This window comes from Lycorma delicatula, chromosome 8, assembly GCF_047948215.1.
Source record: "Lycorma delicatula isolate Av1 chromosome 8, ASM4794821v1, whole genome shotgun sequence".
Lineage (NCBI taxonomy): Eukaryota > Metazoa > Arthropoda > Insecta > Hemiptera > Fulgoridae > Lycorma > Lycorma delicatula.
The window spans coordinates 71,529,639-71,551,624 of NC_134462.1; the positions used below are offsets into that span (position 1 = coordinate 71,529,639).

A 21,986-nucleotide genomic window follows, 5' to 3' on the forward strand; every position below is an offset into this window, starting at 1 on the left:
ATTCATTAAAGATTTGTTGATAACAGTCGATTTTTTAAAATGATAAAATAAAATAATTCCAGATTATCGTAACTTTACTTGGCTGCTCTATGAAGAGTGTAGGGTGTTGTGTTTGTGTGTGTGTGTGTGTGTGTGTGTGTCCACTTGCTTTATATATATATATTTTTTTTAAATAATTGTTGTAACAAAAATTTAAAATTATATCTGCATTCAAATTTCTTCCCTTTAATATATGTATAAAAATTGTAGTCGATAATGTAAAATGCTTTAAATTAAAAGAAAACTGATTGTGTTTCAGTAATTTTTGTGAAAATTTCCTGTAGGTATTAAATATATTTGCAGAAGTTTAGTATACTATACAACAATAAATAGTTTCGTTCTAGTAAAATCGTATACGTATCAGAATTATTGATTTACATCGAATTTAAATATCAGTTTAAAAATTTATCAGAGATGTACCATCAATCGAGTGATAAGGATAGTAAATAAGCTCACCCTTTCTCAGATGCGAAGACTATGGAGCTGATCTCAGTCCTGTACTCGTATTAAAATGTAACGGATAAGAGACAGAATGGAATCTAATATATAAAAAACTGCAATTCAGTACAATTATTTATTTATTTTAAGTTTAAAATAAAATTTAACTTACAGTTAGTATGAAAAATCTGCATCAAAAATTAATATAAGTCAATTAAACATTATTTGGAATTTCACCAGTCATATCACATTTATAATTTATTTTTAATTAGTAAATTAAAAATTAAATTTTTACACCGGTGTGTATTTTCAGACGAGCTAGCTGTATAATAAAAAAAATCTGCCAGATATTTTTTATTAAACAGCTATAATAATGCAGCTGTATGTATGCATACATACAAGTATTGTATGACTTTTCAAATTATAAATAATAGACATTAAAATTAAAACAGTTAGAACAAAAAAAAAGAGAATATGTTTTTAGAGGTAGGGAATAAATGTTAAATTTTTTTTTTTAAATATTCATTTATAGGTTAAGCTTAAAAAATTTAACTTAAGTAAAGTTTTCTTTCTAAATGTAACACCTTCAATAAAACCTAAAATAAGAAAAAAGAAAGTTTTCAAAATATTTTCTCCATTTTGAGTCGGGGTCTGTAATTAAAAAAATTATAAACATTTATTGATAACTCCATATATGGTGTTACCTTCAAAAAAAGTTTTTGATTATTTAAGTCGAAGGGAGATAAAGCAAAAAAAAAAACATATATTTCAATTTTAAGAGATGGGGGTTGATTTTTTGAAAACTTTTTTTTTATTACTTATTTATTCATTGTAGGTAAAAATTTTCTTTAATAAAGTTTTCTCTAAAATGCCTCTGAATGAAATCGAAATTGTTTTTTTGCGACATCCTTCTCCCTTACAATTTTTTAAAAAAAATTTTCAATTCCTCATCCCATATATAAAATGACTTGAGCCAAATTTGAAGAAATTCGGTTCGGTCATTCCTGAGATGTAAGACCAAAAAGTAGTACGATACACAAACGTACATACAGTACGTACGCACATATACACATATGTTGTTTTTTGTCTAGATGAACTCTTTGGACCCTAAAACGCAAAGATTTGCAAAATACCCGATGCCCCTTTAGACATAATTACTATATTTTACTCTTTAATATAACTATACATATATACAGTTTTATATACATATATATATATATATATAGATATATTCGCCGGGAAAGTAAAATGATATTTTATTATTTCTAAAAAATAACATAATCCAACTTTACAAAAAAAAAGTAATAAAAACAAGAAAAAAAGAGAAAGAGAATTATGGCGTGTCCCTAAAAGAATCATCCAATTTTAAAACGTCAACTATTCAGCTTTTAATCCGTTTTGATCGCGCAAAAGAGAAAACTCTCGAGTTTCATTTTCCAACAGGACAGAGCACTACCTCACTGAAGTCTGCACACTCAAAAATTTTTGAATGATAGGATTCCTCAAGATGAATCGGTCGTATGGGACCTAACGATTCAACTTTGGCCTCCAATATCGCCAGACCTCTATTTGTGTGCTATTTTTACTTGTGGGATTTTGTAAAATATTCCGTCTAAATGCTTCCCCTTCCACCTGCAGTGGTCGAACTGTGGAACCGCGTAACAGCAACCGTGGCAGTAGTGAATAGAGAAACGCTTGCTAAGCTGTGGGACGAATTTGACTACCGTGTGAACGTAAGCTGTGCATCCCAACGGGGGCATGTTGAGCACCTATGTCTTGATATGTAAAAAAACATCTCATGAATAAACCTTTAACACAAAATTAATCTTAAGATTTTATGTTTAATATTTTTCAAAATATAAACAATTCAAATCGGATGATTCTTTTTGGGACACGCTGTATTTCCGTATATTACAACTCGGTACGTGAGAAAGGCTCTTGTTGTACTTGACTGTTATTTTTAATAAACTATCACCCGTTCTTATCATTAATTAATTTTGAATAAACCTTTTTTTTAATGTATTCGTCGCAATCTGTTCACCTAGTGAACAATAAGCAACCTCCCCCTACCACAACCCAATGAGATGAGGATTATATATATATAAAACATGTAAATGAGGTGTAGTCTTATACAGACACAGACCGACCATTCCTGAGACGTGTGGTTAATTGAATCCCAACTAGAAAAGTACACCGGTATCCATTGTCTAGTATTCAAACATGTACAAAATCAACTAACCTTTAGTAGGAATTGAACCTCAGAAATAAATTTAAAAGATTTTTTTTTCAAAACCAATAATACTTTGTGGATGAGTTTTAATCCATCCACCTTGAAAAATATGGATAGATTAAAATCTACAATTTTAATCCATCCATTCTGAAAAAAATTTTTTCCATCCTGATGGTTGGCTTTATTATTACTTTTATTTATTAATATGGATTTTATAATTTATTTCTTTTGTATTGTTCTTTTTGTAACATTAATTATTTAATATTTGTGATGCTACTTTGATTGAGAAATTACTTAAACTTTTTGATTCTTTTTGAACTTAAACCTTTGATTCATTCAGGCAGTTCCTTTTTACTTCCTTGTACGAAGTAAAGGAAGTATTTTGATCACAAAAAATGTCGGTTTTTAGATTTCAACGGAAGTATTAATTTTGACCATCCCTGAATCCATTTTGACTAGTTTCGGCGTGACTTCTGTACGAACGTATGTACGTATGTATCTCGCATAACTTAAAAACGATTAGCCGTAGAATGTTGAAATTTTGGATATAGGACTGTTGTAACATCTTGTGCACCCCCAAGCTTTTGATTGCAACTGACTGAACCAAATGTGTCCAAAAAAGCCCAAAATAAAAAAAAATTGGATTTTTTACTTTTTCTTAACTGCAGTAATAAGCCCTCATTGAGAGTATTTCAATGATATATCATAAGTGGTGCTTATTTTTGTTGGTTTCAGAGTTATAATAGAATGTTAATTAATGAATTAGTTAAATCTTACATGTGGAAGGTACATTGGTTCAAATCCGATTTCATTATTTTTTTGTTAATTTTTTTTTGTTTTAATTTAAATATATAGATTTATTAATCATTAACCTCTTATTGTAAAAACAATGTTACAACAAATAATTCAAAATTAATAAAAATAAAAAGATATCAGAAATTATTAATGAAAAAAAATTTTATGTACTTTTCATTTTAAAAAGTGTGTATATGTAATTTAATAGACGTACAAAAAAGTCATGTGGTGCCCACATCTTTTTTTTTTTTTAATTTATTTAGTAATAATGCAATTAATTTCTGAACTTGATATATATTTCAAATTCAAATTCTTTTATTTCTTTCACTTATACAAAATTAATAATTAATGGAGTAATCCTAATACTAATTATAATTGTATTCTAAGGTTACCTATTCATAGTCTAGAACCAATATTAACATTGTTTTATAATACAATTTAATATTCATTACTTAACTTAACTTAATTTATATGATTTATAATCGGAAGTGGGTTTTGTAAAAAATGAAAGATTAGGTGTCCACATGGGTCTTCCGTGTTTTGTGGCACCATCCCTTTTATATTAATCTGTTTAGTTAGAGTAAGGGGACAAAAAGGAAATAGTTTTACCTTATATAGGAAAATTTGTTTTGGTTCAATTCATGATTTACTCTGGCGGAAACTTATCTCTTCTGCAATTAAGTATAGAGAAGATCAATCGTCGTCAAATATTTATGTATACTAATAAAACTTTCATCCAGTGCTACCCATTAAGTTATATATGTAAAGAATCTATTACTATGTTAAGACCAACAGTATAAAGCATTATAATTAATTATATATATAATCATAAATCATGTAATTACATGGAACATATTTTCAGCGTCATCAATATTAATTAGCCATCGTCTTAATAGCTTTAAGAAAGTGTTTAGGATCCTACTCGTCTTTATATTGGGAAGTATGTTATACAATCTAGGAGCAGTACTTAAAAAGAACTTCATATAACTCGTCTTATTTGCTCTGGGGACATATACATTCCTTTTACTTTTAAGTTCGTACTCGGTTATCATACTATCTCTATGACCACTTCTGATAAAGAAAATTTTCATTACTTTGTAAACATATAAATAACGTAGCGGTAATATAGACAATTCCCTAAATATTGGCAAAGAATGACCCGTAGTTCTTTTTTTACTTATCATTCTAACGAATCTTTTTTGGATTTTGATTATGGAATCTAAATTTGTAACATAAGTTCCTCCCCAACAGCTGATGCCGTAGTCTAGTCGACTATACACAATAGTAAAATAAGGTTTTCTCATGGTTATTTTTGGGGATAGTTTGTTTAAAAAATAAAATATCCTAAGATAGCTTAATAGTTTTTGCTTTACTAGCGCAATATGATTCTTCCAGGTTAGACCACTATCTAACACAATGCCCAAGTATTTACAAATATCACGTTGTTCGATCTCACTACATTCTAAACAATCAGATTTATTTATCACCCATTTTTTACATTTATATTTTATTGTAAGTGGCAATTTTATTTTCCCCCTTAAGCAGAAGTTGATATACAAAGTTTTTTTCAACGCTCAAGATCATATAATGATTTGAAAACCATAACAGCAGTGCGTCCAAATCTGATTGCATGTTCTCAGCCACTTCTATCCAGGTGTTGCGGACATAACACAAGGCAGTATCATCTGCAAACGCATATACATTACCTTTTAGCGGGGCCGAACAGACACTATTTACATTTATTTTGAATAGTATGGCTCTCAATACGGACCGTATATATAATGCATAATTATGTAGTCATAAAAGATCTGAATAAATATCTATTTTTTTAACCTTGAAACGATTAGTAAAACGTATATAACTGATTTGTTTTACTTCTAGTATTTAATCTATTTATCAAGGCTACTAACAATTCACAAATCCTTTACATTTAAATTTACTTTAAAAAAGTAGATTAACAGAAATGCTTGATAATAAATATTAAAAAGTTTTATTTTTATAATTTAAAAATTGTTGGAATATAATGAAATTACTACTATAAAGATTAAATTATTTTAATGTATTATTGAGATAAACCTTAATAAACTTGAATTTTGCGATACAGTATTCTGAATAATTGTAAATTGTAAAATTATTAAAAATGAAACTTATTACGTTCGTGGAATTACTCAAACAATCACAGCATTGTGATTATTTGTATGATAACCACATTCATCGTTGTGTATGTGGTAGCGCGTGTATAAGTTGTAATGTGATTTTGGAATTTTTTTTATCTATTGTTATGCTCTGATCATACTTGAAATGTTTTATTTCATGCTGAAGTAGTTACTACATTGCTCGTAAATTTTAAATGCGTGAAGAAGCTTATTATCACGTTATGGACGGCATAATTTTTTCTTATCAATATTAACTGATCGCAAATAAAACGTATAAAAAATTTCATAAAATAAAACATTCATGAATTTTAATGTACTCAATAGAAATAGAAATAAAAATCTATTAAGTTTTTTATTACTCTATAAAATGATACAATTTCGTAGCATTGTTACATCAGACATGTTAATTAGACTGTAATGGAAATTAATTTAGCTGCTTTTCGTACATAATAGGATTAGTATTAGGTTATTCTAATTGTTGGCAATATTAACTTGGCACTGCATATCCGTATTTTAAATAGCTTGCCAACATTTCTATTAAAATGTTTCAAAAATAGAAAAATATGCTGTAACCCAGTCGATTGTATAAAAAAAAAGTTAAAAATGGTGCCATTATCAAGTTGGAATCTTTAAAATTCAGTTCTACCTTGGTATTAGTAAGGGTTTTATTGATCACATAAAAAAAAATTAATAAGTAAGTGATTTCGCTTTGTATAATCGGGTTAAGGAAGACTAAAATTTGGCTCATAATCGGAATTTAATGCTAAAGATTTTTTTATCGTTTTTAAATAATGCTGTTTAGAACACTAAATTTGTTAATATTTATGTCATACAAAGGTGAAAAATATTTAAAAATTATTTTTTAAAAATTAACAACAAAACAATTTCAAAATTATATTGAAATTTTATTCCTACATTATTTTTTCAGTGTTTATTATTCAGCTCTATCTGCAGTAGAATTAAAAAAAAATCCCTTTCGGCACGCCGGAAGGCGGAGGTAGATTTCACCGGTGCTTAGTAGATAATAAAAACGATTTCCATCTTAAAGTTAAGAAAAACTTCAAATTTACTCAATACGACAATAGTCGCATGTGAAAAAGGTTTCACATACGCCAAGCACCATCTTCTTACAATTCCAGCAATATTTTGGTCATCCCTTGTCGTAAGGGTTGGTCATATCAAAAATTGTTTCAGACAAAAGTTTTAGGTAATGTTTAGAGAACTAACGACCACTTTAAAATGATTCGATACTGCACTTATTAAGGGAGGTATGATTTTTTTATCTTTAAAACCCCATTTTTTCCACCCCATTGGACCAATGGTTGGTGATATCAAAAATCTTTACTTACAAAATTTTTAGGCCCTTATCCAAAGAATAGTAGAAACTTTAAACGAATTCGATATTTTACTTAATAAGAAAGTTATAGCGATATTCTATTTTTTATAAAAAGCCCCCCATTCCACCTCCATGATCCGATTTTGCCCATTAATGAACTCGACTGAGATTTTTGGTCGTTATATTTTATGTATCAATTTGAAAGTGATTGGCACAAAATTACGGCAGTTATCGTGTCCACAAAAAGTGAAATATATATATATTTAAAATGTATATATAAACCTTTGAGTTGACGGTGATTTTGGGGTCTGGAGGATGTGAAACGCGAAGATATGTCGAAATTTTTCGCAAGTCGAATCATGGTACCCATTACAATAGGTAGCATTCTTATGAAATCTTTTCTTTCTTTTTCCTGTTTAGCCTCCGGTAACTACCTTTCAGATAATACTTCAGAGGATGAATGAGGATGATATGTATGAGTGTAAATGAAGTGTAGTCTTGTAGTCTCAGTTCGACCATTCCTGAGATGTGTGGTTAATTGAAACCCAACCACCAAAGTACACCGGTATCCACGATCTAGTATTCAAATCCGTGTAAAAATAAGTGACTTTACTAGGACTTGAACGCTAGAACTCTCGACTTCCAAATCAGCTGATTTGGGAGACGCATTCACCATTAGACCAACCCGGTGGGGTTTTCTTATGAAATCTATCTAAAATATAACATTAACAAATATAAATTATGGAGTACAATTAAAAAACACATTAAAAAACACAATTAAAAAACAGAAGTATGTAACACTAATGTATATTAACTAAATCATAAAACTGTACAACATTTTCAATCAAGAAAGTTACTAACAAAAGAACACATAACATTAAACATCAGATGAAAATAGCTTGCAATAAAAAACTTAACTCAGTGTAGAATTGTATAACGTAAACTGTATCATTTTAATAAACTTTACATCTGACAGATTGAACTTATGTTCTTCTAGAAAGACAAACAATATATATATATATAAACATTTTAGACAAACAACCGTCAAACATTACGGACAATTTCAAACAGCCTCTATTGATAGCAGTACCTCTTCAATTGTATTTACAATACTGATGAAGTTACTAAAGTACATTTCCACATTACCAGTCTTTTAACAGTAAGTTTTTAATACATATAGTGAATAATTAAGATAATTACTTATCAAACTGAAAAAGCTTTTGTTGTTCTTACATCATCAGCCAATAAATCAGTTTGACATATATGAAATTTCCGATAAACTTCGTTAAATAATTACAACTATATCGATATATAGTTGTTATACAAAGATTCAATTTATCAAGTATTCTTTGATCATGGTTGAATATAGCGGTAATTATTTGACGAAACTTATAAAAATATTTTAAATATTAAAAAAAGTATATTTAAAGATATACGTTTTAGCGATCTACTGATTAATAATATCGTAAAAACGATGAAAGCGCTGTCAAGTTGGTGAGTAGTCATTAAAAAGTAACATATCTTGGTGGTTCATAAACGATTTTTTTTTTCAATTAAAAATAAAGTATTGGCTCTTAAATTTTAAAGTATATATTTGTATAAATAACCAAAATATATACCAAGTAATAAAAAATATTAAGATTTGTTATATACCAATATTTGTATTTTACCTTAAATTGACGATATACCTTTAATTGAAGTTTACCTAAGTGATTTCAATTATGAAGTTACTACCTGAAGCAATACCTAACAGTGGTCCCGGAGGTTAAACCAAAAAAAATAATTATGAAGTTAGTAGTAATTTATCGAAATACTACTTTATTATTGTATCTTTATACAAATATTTTTTTATACATTGGTCTCAGCATGTCATGGTCTTTTAATAATTCGCTTTCTCTTTTTCTATTTTCAAAGCAAATATTGTTTTTGTACTTATATTCCAAAATGCCTAAGAGTTCAAGGTAATCGATTGAAATTAGTTATGAAATTTCATTAATTATTATCAACTAGCAGAGGCGGCAATTCTTCTCTATTGCTAGGTTTGTGTATATATTATATATATATATATATATATTTGTGTATATATATATATATATACAGATTAAATGAACACATTGAAAGTTTGAAAAAACATTAACAAAATGAGCATTACGGACTTCACAAAATTTAACCTTTCCCTTTTTCTCTTTTCCTGTTTCCATGTCCGCTTTCCCCTTCCCTTTTTTCTTTTCCCCATTTTCCTTTTACCATATTCCCTTTCCCCGTGACCCACCTTCCCTTTTCTCATTTCCCCCTTTCATCTCCCTTTCCCGTTACTTCCCCATTTATATTTCCATTTCCCCATCCGCTCCACCTTTACTTTTTTTATATTTTCCCCTTTCCATTCCCTTTCCCCGGTTCCTCTTTTTTCTTTTTTCGATTTTTCCCTTTTCCCTATTTTCCTTTTCCGATTTCTTCCTTTCTCCCTTTTTCCCCCGTACGTAAATCGGTCCAGTAGTTTTTTAGTCTACAGCGAACACACACATCGGAAACACTGAAATGGAATTATAAAATATTTAGTATAGCGTGTGTTGCTTTTACGTCCAACAGATAGCGCTGTTTAAAAAAAACAATCATGTTTTTATTTGTCACATAATAGTAGGTGTATAAAAACACGCGCGTATTCGAATGTAACGTTGTGTCAAAATTTCAAAACAATCGGTGATGAACTTTCGGAGATTTAGGATTTTGAACAAACCAACATTTAAATTTTTATTTATATAGTTTTATAACACAGTTATTTAAATACATTTATTGATTTATATATAAATTTCATGAATTCATATATTTATTCTATTTTATTGCTTTACAGGCTACTCTCAAGACAACAGAAGCCGTTACCAAAATGACTCGGGACCAGTTAACTATGTCTTTACACAAGAATGTAAAGAGCGAAAAGGTAATAATTATTTAAAATAAAAATAAATTGTTACTTCTTAACTGATTTGAACTGATTTTTTAATTATTAATTATGATATATCTGATTGAAATTATTATCTTAATCTACTATGTAAAAGCTTTAAAATAATAATTAAAAAAATAAGAAAATAAAACAATTTGTTATACTATGGATTCTAAAATAGTGCATATGGAGTTTTAATTCACTGAAGAGAGAATTTATGAAAACATCATATTTTGAACCGTGATTGTTTTATCCATTATTTTTTTTTATTAGATTATATTGAATTGCGAAAAAAATTAAGATGATTTTAAAAAAAATTAAATATTAAATTTTTAAATTTTCAAAAATTCATAATTTATATTCCTTAGAATTTAAAGAAATATTATTTATTTCATTTATTTCACGTCTAATTATGATAATTTTTCAGATATGCTACCAATTGTATTACCGTAATATATTTGAATTTTAGATGTTTGAGGCCTAGAATTCAAGTAATTCAAACATTTAAACTTATTATTCAACAGATTTTTTTACTTCCATGTACAAAGTAGAGGAAGTATTGAGATCGCGAAAAATTTCGGTTTTCAGATTTCAATGGAAATAACCATTTTGATAAATTTTATTATATGTACTGCCGAAGCAAGTACATCCATTATGACCATCATGACCATCCCTGAATCCATTTTATTTTTTATTTAAATATATCGATTTCTTAATAATTATTAACCTCTGATTGTAAAAAAAAAATGTACAATAAATAATAATTCAATAACAACCCAAACAAAAATTAAAAATATCATAAGTTATTAATGAAATAAAATTTTATGTACTTTTCATTTAAAAAAATGTGTATATGTAATTTAATAGACGTACAAAGAAGTCATGTGTGACCACATCAGATTTTTTTCTTTTTATATAAAGAATGAGTTTTGTTAAACGGCAAATAAAATGAATTTTACCCATTGACTCAAAATTATCTATCTATATTTAATTCAAATTTAATCTCCCTTTGCAGAATTTTTAATCCCTTTTAACCTTCTTAGAAATTTAATTTTCAAAAATTCATTTATCTAGGACTAAAATTAATTAATTTACCAAATTTCAGCCTTTTTGGAATGGCGGTTTTGGAGACACTGTGATGAATGAATGCATAGTGTATGCCAGAGTGTTAGTACTCAGGCAATATGAAGTAACTTTTCAGTACTTAACTTTCCATCCGTTAAAACGTAAAAAAATTTAATTTAGCAAATATTTCTGCTTCGATACTATATATTTTTCTTGACAATTGAGGTGCATTATGGATCCATTATGGGTTATAAAAAATATTAAATGACCGCCATTTTGGTTAGGATTGCCCTAATTTGAAGATTCTATGTCAAAATTTGTTTTTTTAGAACCCTTTAAAATAGCCTTTCACAACTCTGACTTTTCCGTTTAAACCTTTTGAGTTACCTTCTTTGAGGCTTGGGATGTATTAATCTAATACCAAAAAATACATTGTTTCGAGGTAGAAACATTTGGTAAATTTAATTTTTTTGTCTTTAGCCATTGAAAACTTAGTTAAGGGGTTTCCATAGTTTATTAACACAAAATAGTTTTTTATTTTGTTTTTAATTCTTTTGTTATGTAAACGAATTTATAATTCTCATTTTATTTTATTTTGAATTGAAATTTTAAAATTATTTATAATTTTAACACTAAAGAAAAAATAGAACTTAGTTTCAAGTTGTTACCTAATAACTTTTTTATATTCGTATATTCGCGATTTTTTATTTTTAAAACACATTACTCGTGTATATATATATATATATATATAATAAATACGTCGGCCATAGTTCTTCGTAATTTTTAAGAATCTCATAATTTCCTTTTATGTTTCGATGAAAGTACTTTTTTCGTTGCGATATTTCTTTTACGAGATCGTTTTTTGTTTTAACTGTATTTGTTTCTTCATGAAGCTATTTTTTCACTATAACCTTATACAAATTTTTATGACGTTTTAAAGCGATCATTTCATATGATCGATACGAATTTGAATCTCAGTTTGAAACAACTGATTAAATAGCATCACATTTACTAAATTGTACAACCTCATGTTCAGTTTTGTCTTTACGTTTTAACGAACAATAAAATGTGTGTGTAGCTAGCAGGATTTTTTTTGCGTATATATTACGCTCAATTAATAGACATGTGATTTCTGATAGTAAATCTTACCCTGATTTTATTATAACCAAATCTCTTTAGGTTGAAACTAATTTGTCATTGAGCGAAGGAGAAACAAAATTACTATTAAATTAACGATCGTTTGATTCTATAAGAATATGCCTACTACAATCTGGCATCTTTTCATTTTCGAACTATCTATCTATTTATTTATTTTGTTTTAATAACCGTCCAAAGAGGTCGTTTGTTATTTGGGGCGTGTCCACGTTAGATTATCTTGTATTATAACTCGCGACAACTGTGTTCCTTACCGAGGTCATTTATTGCCCTTCATTTTATATACCTTATTGTATTTATAAATAAACTCTTAGGTGTGTTCCTTAATATTACATAGTATTATTGTTTAAAGGAAAACAAAGAAACGAGAATAATTTATAAAAAAAAATAAAATTAGAATTCTGCAATTGTAAATATTGTAGTACTAATAGATAATGGAATAATTTTTAAACAAAAGAATAAGTCTTACATGATAATAGATATTAAAAATTAATTGTAACGCGGATATATTTTCTTGAAACATGCACAGGTTTATTTGTAACATCATAACATATAATCTTTCCTTCAGAAAATTTGCGATGATATAACCCTATGCAAATGTTTTTTATTGTAACAGATGTTTTAACCATTAAGAGCAAATTATTGTTCAATATACAAATTATATACTTTGAAAAAACCCGGTGGAAACCCACCGGGTTTGTTTACTGGTGAAATCGTCATCGAAAATCAGCTGAATTCGAAGTCATAGTTCTAAGGTTCAAATCCTAGCAAAGGACTTTTATAAGGATATGAATACCAGATCGTGGATACCGGTGTTCTATGGTGGTTGGGTTTCAATTAACCACACATATCAGGAATGGTCGACCTGAGACTATACAAGACTACAATTCATTTACATTCATACATATCATCCACATTCATTCTCTGAAGTAATACCTGACGGCGGTTCTGGAGGCTAAACAGAAAAAGAAAGAAGACGAGGTTAGCGAGCGAAGCCAGCTTAGGTTGTTTCCTTAGGTTATGTTGATATACATACGATTCCGTGAGTTGACGAATCATATATATATCAACATAACCTATGCTCGCTTCGTTCGCTAATCTCGTCTAATTAAATATACAAAATATAATTATAATTATTTTTTTGGCTGTGAAATTCCGATGAAGTACACAAAATCTATATAATATTATTTACTGTAAAATGTCAATTTTTAAAATGTTTGTACTAATAATTTTCAAAATGTCTAAATTATTTTCAATTCCAGTAAATGTGTGTTTATGTGTTATCATGTATTAGTTGTGTGCCGGTCTCCATGGTGCGAGTGGTTGCGTTTCGGCCTTTCATCCGGAGGTCCCGGGTTCGAATCCATCCCGGTCAGGCATGGTATTTTCACATGCTACAAAAACTGTCATTCATCTCATCTTCTGAATTTAATACCCAATGGTGTTCCCGGAAGTTTAAAAATGTATTAGTTGGATTAAAAGTTTAGATTAAAAATTGTATTAGTTGTGACATCGGAAATGATTCTATAGTCCATTTGAGATTATTATATTGTTTAAAAAAAACTCTTTGTGAACAATCTAGTGGTTTTTTCTATATAATTTTGATTACAAGCAATTTTTTTTTACATTATTTAATTTTATTAACACTGGATAAATAATTTAATATATGTTTTCTGGTATTAAAAAAAAATTTTTTTCATTTCTAAAAATATTTTATTTATTTTTATTTTTTGTTCTGTACTTTATGATTTATTTATGTTAATTTTGTGATAAATGTTTGTAGTCACATTAATACTGTACTGTAATACTAGTACAAAGAAGTATTGTAAATGCGAAAAATTACGATTTTCAGATTTCAAGGGAAATATCCATTTTAACCATCCCTGAATCCATTTTGACTACTTTCGGCGTGACGTCTGTACGTACGTATGTATCTCGCATAACTCAAAAACGACTAGCCGTAGGATGTTGAAATTTTTGATTTAGGACTGTTGTAACTCTAGTTGTGCACTTTTGAATGCAATCGATTGGACCAAAAAAGTCCAAAATCCAAAACATTTGAATTTTTGGACTTTTCTTAAAGCAGTAATAAGCCCTCATTGACAGCTTTTCAACAATATATGATAAGTGGTACTTATTTTCATTGGTTCGAGAGTTATTGTACAATAAAATTTTAATTAATGAAATATTTGGATCTTACAAGGGGAAGGTACATCGGTTCAATCAGACTTCATCTCCCTTTTTAACTTTTTTTTTTAATTTAAATATATTTATTTTAAATATATTAACCTCTGATTGTAAAAAAAAAAATAGAGTAAATAATAATTTAATAATAACAAAAAAAAATAGAAAATATAAAAAAAAATGTTTAAATTGTAATAAAAAATATAAATATATATAAAATATCTGTAATTTTATAGGCGTACAAGGAAGTCATGTGGTGTCCACATCAGTTTTTTAGAAGTTCTGTTAAATACTGTAATATATTTTTAAGGCTGTTTTAACTTCAGTTTTTACATATATATAAACTTAGACCAATTTTTGTAGTGCAGTGGTAGTATCTTCCCCCTAAAGGTAACTTAGGTTTGAATCCCGGTGATACTTAGTTTTCACTAGCCACAAAATTCATCCTCTTATTATCTAAAAAAAAGAGCAGTTTATACCAGATCAATAATAAATAAAATAAATAATTTACCAATAATTTCAATTTTTTTAGTTATTGTGATTCATTGTTACACATTTTTTTTTTTCATTTTTTTTTATTTTTTAAAAACAAATACCATAAACGATAACTTCACATACACTAAAATCTGCATAGTAATAGGCTTTTTTAACAATGAAAATTATTCCATTAAGCAGAATATTCCAGTGACTGACTGTCAATACAGTAGGCTTACATGCAATGAGTAACATACTCAGCTATTATAGATGCCCTACACATTTATTTTGATGAAAAATGGATTACATAGTTTTGAAAAGTGTCAAGCTTGAGTATAATTTTAACCCAGAACAATTAAGATAAAAGACAAGAAACAACTACTTTGCCATGGAACTTGGCATTGTATAATTTAATTAAGCTTCTTCATTATTTATTATTTTATACTTATAATTTTGCTACTATTATTACTACTGCAATGCCACTAAAAGTCACATTGATTTAAAAAAGAAAAATGTAATTAATAAAAGCAGTAATAAAATTAATATTATCATTTCATATTCTGTCAAAGTGATAGTCACATCTTTTTAAAACAGTATTGTTCTATTATACAATAATTTGAAAATATAAAAAAAATGACATTTAATGCTCATGAAAGATATATACATTCAAATTATATAAAAATGACCAGTTCTTTTACTCTTAACTCAGTTTATATTTTATTACCTGAAATATTTAGTTGTAAAAATAATATTCTATTAGTATTATCAGCAGTCTTAATTAATAAATGTTATTATTAACTTTACAATTTATTAATTAAAAAATTATTTATTAAAGTTAAAAAAAGATCAAGGTTAAATATTTTTCCCTTCTCTAATAGCCAAGCATTGCAGTGAAATAGTTTTGTTTGCTACAGATGAGAAAATGAAAGTACAGTCTGAATGGAGATGACCTTGAATATTAGTAAGAAGTGTTTCAAAATATATTTATTGAATGGTGTAAAATATTTAAAATGGATATTTTAACTTAAATTTACATAACTGATTAGTATTTTACTCAAACAGAATGTAACATATTCATCTATAAATAATAATACTAAAAATAATAATTAATTAATTATTAATAATAAATTATTTATATTTGTGTGTGGGTGTGTGTGTAGGCGGGCGCACGTATTGAGTGATTGTGAGCATAATGCATAATTTGTCTTTTATGATCTCTTTCTTTGTCATTAGTTAAAAATCAATCATTTATCCTTTGTTTTAGTATTCCTTTTATTTTAGTTTTCTGATATTATATATATATTTTTTAAATTTTATCTACAGAAAAATAATATTTAAAGCTGATTTAACTTATTATTTATATATGGCTGTACAGATAGTTAGAAATATTTCACTAGATTTAATAACTATTAACAGTATCATATCTGTGATGAAATTTGCAAATCTCATGTTGTTTTCTCATAGTTGTTTAATTAATTAATAGTAAAGAGGAAACAGCAATATTTTGTTACTGGTTATTTGTTTTATCCTTCGATGATTTGTCAAAAATCCTTTGATGCTATTTTATCACAATTAATTTTTTCTGAGCTAATAATTTAGAGACCTTACTATTATTATAATTTCATTGTTAATATCATTGCATTGCTTTGATAGTATACAAGAAGTTCCTCACACTATTATTCCAAAAGCTTTCATCATGTTGGGCTGATCTTCTATTTAAGATTACTACTTCATTAGTATGTTATATTGCATTATGAACTGTAAATATAAATTTACAGTTTTTATTTATTTCTATAGTCCATAAAGATTATATTAATTTTTTTTGTAGCCATTTGAAGTTCAATTTTAAAGTAGTTTTTGAGATAAACAGAAATATTTGATTCAGAACTTAATTAATATCTGTTACAGAACTAGAAACAAAATCTTTCTAATTGTGGTACACTGAGTTCAATGAAACCCTTTGATCTTTAAAATAGGTTTCAGGGTTTTGTGAGAAGGAAGTTGATGATAATTGGTGGTGAATCAGTGTAAACTATAAATTGAACAAGACAAGAACAATCTGCCATATTGTTGTTTGGGTTGCACTTTACTCCAAGCACATTGTAATTCTCAAATAAATTTTATTCATCAAAATCTGAATAATTATGGGTATTTAATTTTAAAGAATTTTTTGAGTCCGATAATTTATTAAAAAATCTGATGTGGACACCATATGACTTCCTTGTATGCCTATTAAAGTACATATACACATTTTTTTTTTAATTTTGTATTTTATTAATAACTTCTGATATTTTTTAATATTTTTTTATTTTTATTGTTATTATTGAATATTATTTATAGTAAATTTTTTTTTACAATCAGAGGTTAATAATTATTATTAAATAAATATATTTAAATTAAAAAAAAAAAATAGTTATAAAAGGAGATGAAGTCGAATTTGAGCCGATGTGCCTTCATTTAAAGTCGATGTGGTAAGATCCAAATATTTCATTAATTAAACTTTAATTGACTATAACACGGGAACCAATGAAAATAAGTGCCACTTATATAATTGAAAAGCTCTCAATGAGGGCTTATTACTGCAGTTAAGAAAAAGTCCAAAATCCAAATTTCTGGATTTTTTGATCACTTTTGATAAAGTCAATTATAATCAAAAGGGGAGGTGCACACCTAGATGTTACAACAGTCCTAAATCCAAAATTACAAACTTGTTTTTGTTAATCCAAAATTACAAACTTGTTTATGCGAGATACATATGTATGTACAGACATCATGCCAAAACTAGTCAAAATGGATTCAGGGATGGTCAAAATTAATACTTCCATTGAAATTTGAAAACTGAAATTTTTTGCGATCACAATTTTTTCCTTTACTTCATACGAGGAAGTAAAAATGATTAAGTAGATAGATAATTTTCATAACAAGGAATTAACAAGTACATATAGTTAGAAATTAACAAGTTGAAGATAATGAAGATAGGTGATTGTAATAATATTGTTTATGAAGGATACCCAGTAAAAGACATGAAAAAAATTATGAGACTGAATACTCATCTATGCACATCTTAGCAGGCTCCATACAATGACAGTATAGCAGATTAACTATAAAGAACATGCATGCACCTATCTTATCAGCCTCATGGAGTAAGCTGATAAGAAGCATCACATCCTTCTAAATCACCCTAGTTGCAATACTACAAGTCAACATCCTATCTGAAAATGTAAAATTTTAAGCATAAAGGAATTTTTTTTTGGCTTTGAATATTCAAATATTTTTGTAATATGTAATTAATTTTAATCTTATCTCACATAATATATTCCTGTCAATATTAAATGCATTAATTAAATACTACTTAAATAAACAAACCACTTCAAATAATACTTGCTCTCATTGATAATAACACTAGTTATTTAGATTAGGATAAAAATGATATGTAAGTACTTAAGTAATCTTTAAATTTCAAACCCTGTTAACATTTTATGATGACTGGAATCGGAACTTAATTTAAAAAAATAATAAATGAAACTTTTATTAATATCATTTATTTTTTTCCTATTAAATTAAAAAAAAAAAAGAATAAAGCTAACAACTAATTTGCTTAACTTTCTAACCATTTTTAGTATAATATACAAATTTAAAAAAAAACTATTTTGATGTTCTTGTAAAGTTTTCCAATAAAAATCAAGCGCCTTTAATTTCTTGTACTCTTTAAATGATTAAAAAATTATTTTCAGTCAGATAAACTTGCTATTAAATGGATTTTGAAATTAAACCATTTAAAAAAGTATTTATTTTCTTATTTTTATGATGTAGTATTGCATGGGAGGAGTGGTGAAGATGACGCTATTTACTGCCTTTGTATATCATTGAAAGATGTGTTATAAAGCCACATTTATTAAAACTGGTTTCATCAATCAACCAATTGATTAATTTTTTGACTGAAGAAACCAAGTTTAAATATTCAATAGCTTTTGTTAAAAATACATATTCAAAAAAAATTGAAAATATGGTTTTCATTTATTTACCGAGTAACTAATTCCACTGGTATATTTGATTCTAGCATATATATGCTCTCTCTCTCTCTCTCTCTCTCTCTCTCTCTATATATATATATATATATATATATATATATATATATATAATAATATATATATATATATATATATATATATATATATTACATTAAATAAAGTAAATTATTTAATAATAAAAAAAATAATAATTTTTGTTATACAGTACATAACTTAATACTGATATTTGTTTCATAAATAAATAAATATAGTAAGTAATTGTTCCTTGGAATTAAGGTTAGGATTGGTTTTTTAAACAATTTTCCAAAAATATTTTTTTTTTTATTATCCAAAAATAATGTCTTAAATTAATGTTTCAAAACTTGGTACCTCCACTCCCCAAAAAATCCCTTTATAAATTGTTTTGAATGTGTATAATATATACGATATGTGTATATATATAAGAATTTTCTAAATTCGATCAGTTTTCAGAAATTTATCTTAAATCTTAAGTTGTTCCATAATTATTAAGTCACAGTCTAATGAACACATTCATGCACATACAACTGTGTATTTGTATACACATACAATTTGTATTTCTGTATTCATAATTACAGAAATTTGAAAGTTTTTCATTTTTTAAGTAATAACATCTCATAGATCAAGAAATACAAAAAATTTATGATAGAAATTTTGACTGATATCTGCACTTTCATTCTGGATCAGAAACACAAGGTGAAAATAAAATATTCTATTTTAATAATATTTATTTAAAAATAGTCACACACCCACAGCTTTTATACACTAATGGATTGAGGGAAGTTGATAACTTGATTATATATTTTTTAGGAATAACACAATAATTGATATTTATTTAACGTAGATCTCTATTTATATTTAATAGCTTACTTTTACATTTTAAAAATAGTTTTTGAATTTAACAGATGGCTGTAGTCATAATACCAATTATTATAAGGAGCTATGGTTTAACAGATGTGACTCCTATTTTAATTTCTTCGTAATTATCTCATTGGGATGCTTTTATTCACTTTTGAAGGCTTGATTCAATTATGTTTTTAGCATACTATTTTTAAACATATACTATGAACTAGATAGTTTATATAATTTAGTATTACTGTATTATTCTTTTAGCAGTGTCACAAAAATATATTTATTAGAAAGTTTTTTTTTTTAATTTATTGTTTGTTCTTAAAATTACATTAGTTGTAAGATAGCTGCTACATAAAGAAATCGCTTTGTAAATAAGAAAAATACCATATATACCATTTTATAATATACTTTCACTTCTGTCTTTGATAAATAAAATTAGTAAATAAATAAGAATGAATGACATAAAAGTATATATATAAACTTTCTACAAGCATATAATAATTTATTATTAATTATTTTATACATATTTTATTATAATTTATCTAAACCTTTTTTTTTTATAAATCAAAATAATTGGTCTAAATATACAAAGAATTTATTTTGATCTAATTTTATTTTGTTTGGCTAGCACATAGGAATTATAGGCAGGGGACTATAAGCATAGAAATTATAAAGAGGTGAAGTAATTAAACGAAAAACTAAACAAACTTTGAGTGGCAATTTTTGTATATCTTGCAATGTTTTGAAATCCTCTGAATTCAAGAATACCACAAAAATTGAAAAAATTCTTTATGTATGGATGTGCATAAGTGTGATAGAGAGAGAGAGAGAGAGAGAGAGAGAGAGTGTGTGTGTGTGTGTGTGTGTGTGTGTGTGTGTGTGTGTGTGTGTGTGTGTATGTGTGTGTATGTAAGTTTTAAAGTCAACTTTTAATATCTCTGAAACAGTTGAACAAATGATTATGAAATTTGGTATAATTAACTCATACCAATGACAATTAATTTTTAACTTTTTCTAACTTATGATGTTTTATAATAAAAAGAACACAATAAATAGAAAGTTAAATTTATAAAGTTTGTAACAATATTTCCCTCAAAATATTCTGAAAAATAAAATTTTGGCCAAGAACTCTGTTTTTCTTGTTGTTTCTGCTTTCTACTTTTCCAGGAATCAGAAGAGAAATTTTAAACAAAATACACTATCATGGTAATATATTTTTTTTCAGACTGGTGTAGACAATCCAGCCATGGTTATGGGTTCAAAAACATCTATTGGCCCTTCAGAGTTGTACAGTGCACCAGCACCACCATACTCAGAAAAAGGGTAAGCTTAAACTGTTACATTGTGTTTTAGTACTTAATTATTTTATTTCTTTTTTACTTGTATTTGTTGAAAGAATTTAGGTATATATCCAAAGTTTAATTTCTCAATTAATGATTTTTTAAAAATAAATGATAACAGAACAAAATTAAAATAAAAAAGTGTAAAAGGTTATACAAATCTAAGAAATATTTCTTTTATTTTTGTAGAATTATATTGCTTATCTATAATGATGGAGGAAACCCCAATTTAAAAAATATTTATTCTCAGTATTACATAAATAATAAATTATATTCTCTTTGTAGCAGATTCTAAATTGCCTATTAATTTCTTCTCATACTTGGTTCAAGGAGTGTATATAACAGATTGTTGCACAACAAATAAGTGTATATCAATTGTTGCTTTACTCTATCTACCCCAGTTTTTCTTACGGCTGTAACATACACAAACATCTAGGATATAAATGCACCCATTAAACACCAAAATGCACATCACATTATTATTGTATTTTTTAAAAATTACTTACTTCTAACCACCAATTCCATTATTTTGCTAACTAAAAGATTTTTAGTTAGATTTAAGATACATCATTAGTTTGCAAATTACTACATATTCTAGTAGTGGGTCAATATGTATACAAGGGGTGGCTATTAAATAACGAGACTAATCCTTCTACAGAAGAACTGTGCGTGCACCAAATTCACATGACCGACAGCCTGTGTAGCGTGAAGCCTTCTCTTTCAATTGTTGCCACTCCAGTTTCTGTAGACGTATTAGTCTGGTGGTGGCCTTCATTTGGATAACATCTGTTTTTTGTTTTGCCAAATAAATAATAAGTGTTTTATTAGAGCAAAGAATTGTCGTGAAATCTCATATGAAACTTGGTAAAACCGCTACTGAAGCTTATCTTTTATTACAAAAATTATATGGCAATGAATGTTTATTACTTGCT

The 21,986-nt window shown here is 27.0% G+C and overlaps 1 protein-coding gene across 2 annotated transcripts in view; it reads left to right on the plus strand.

The window, feature by feature from the left end:
- Nucleotides 1-21,986, plus strand: part of LOC142329597 (proton-coupled amino acid transporter-like protein acs) — a 95,511-nt gene that overhangs the window by 52,048 nt on the left and 21,477 nt on the right. For both annotated transcript variants that reach the window (XM_075374309.1, XM_075374310.1), the window contains 2 exons: nt 9,846-9,932; nt 20,940-21,037. In XM_075374309.1, coding sequence (XP_075230424.1) covers nt 9,846-9,932; nt 20,940-21,037 — 185 coding nt within the window. The remainder of the gene's footprint in view (nt 1-9,845; nt 9,933-20,939; nt 21,038-21,986) is intronic.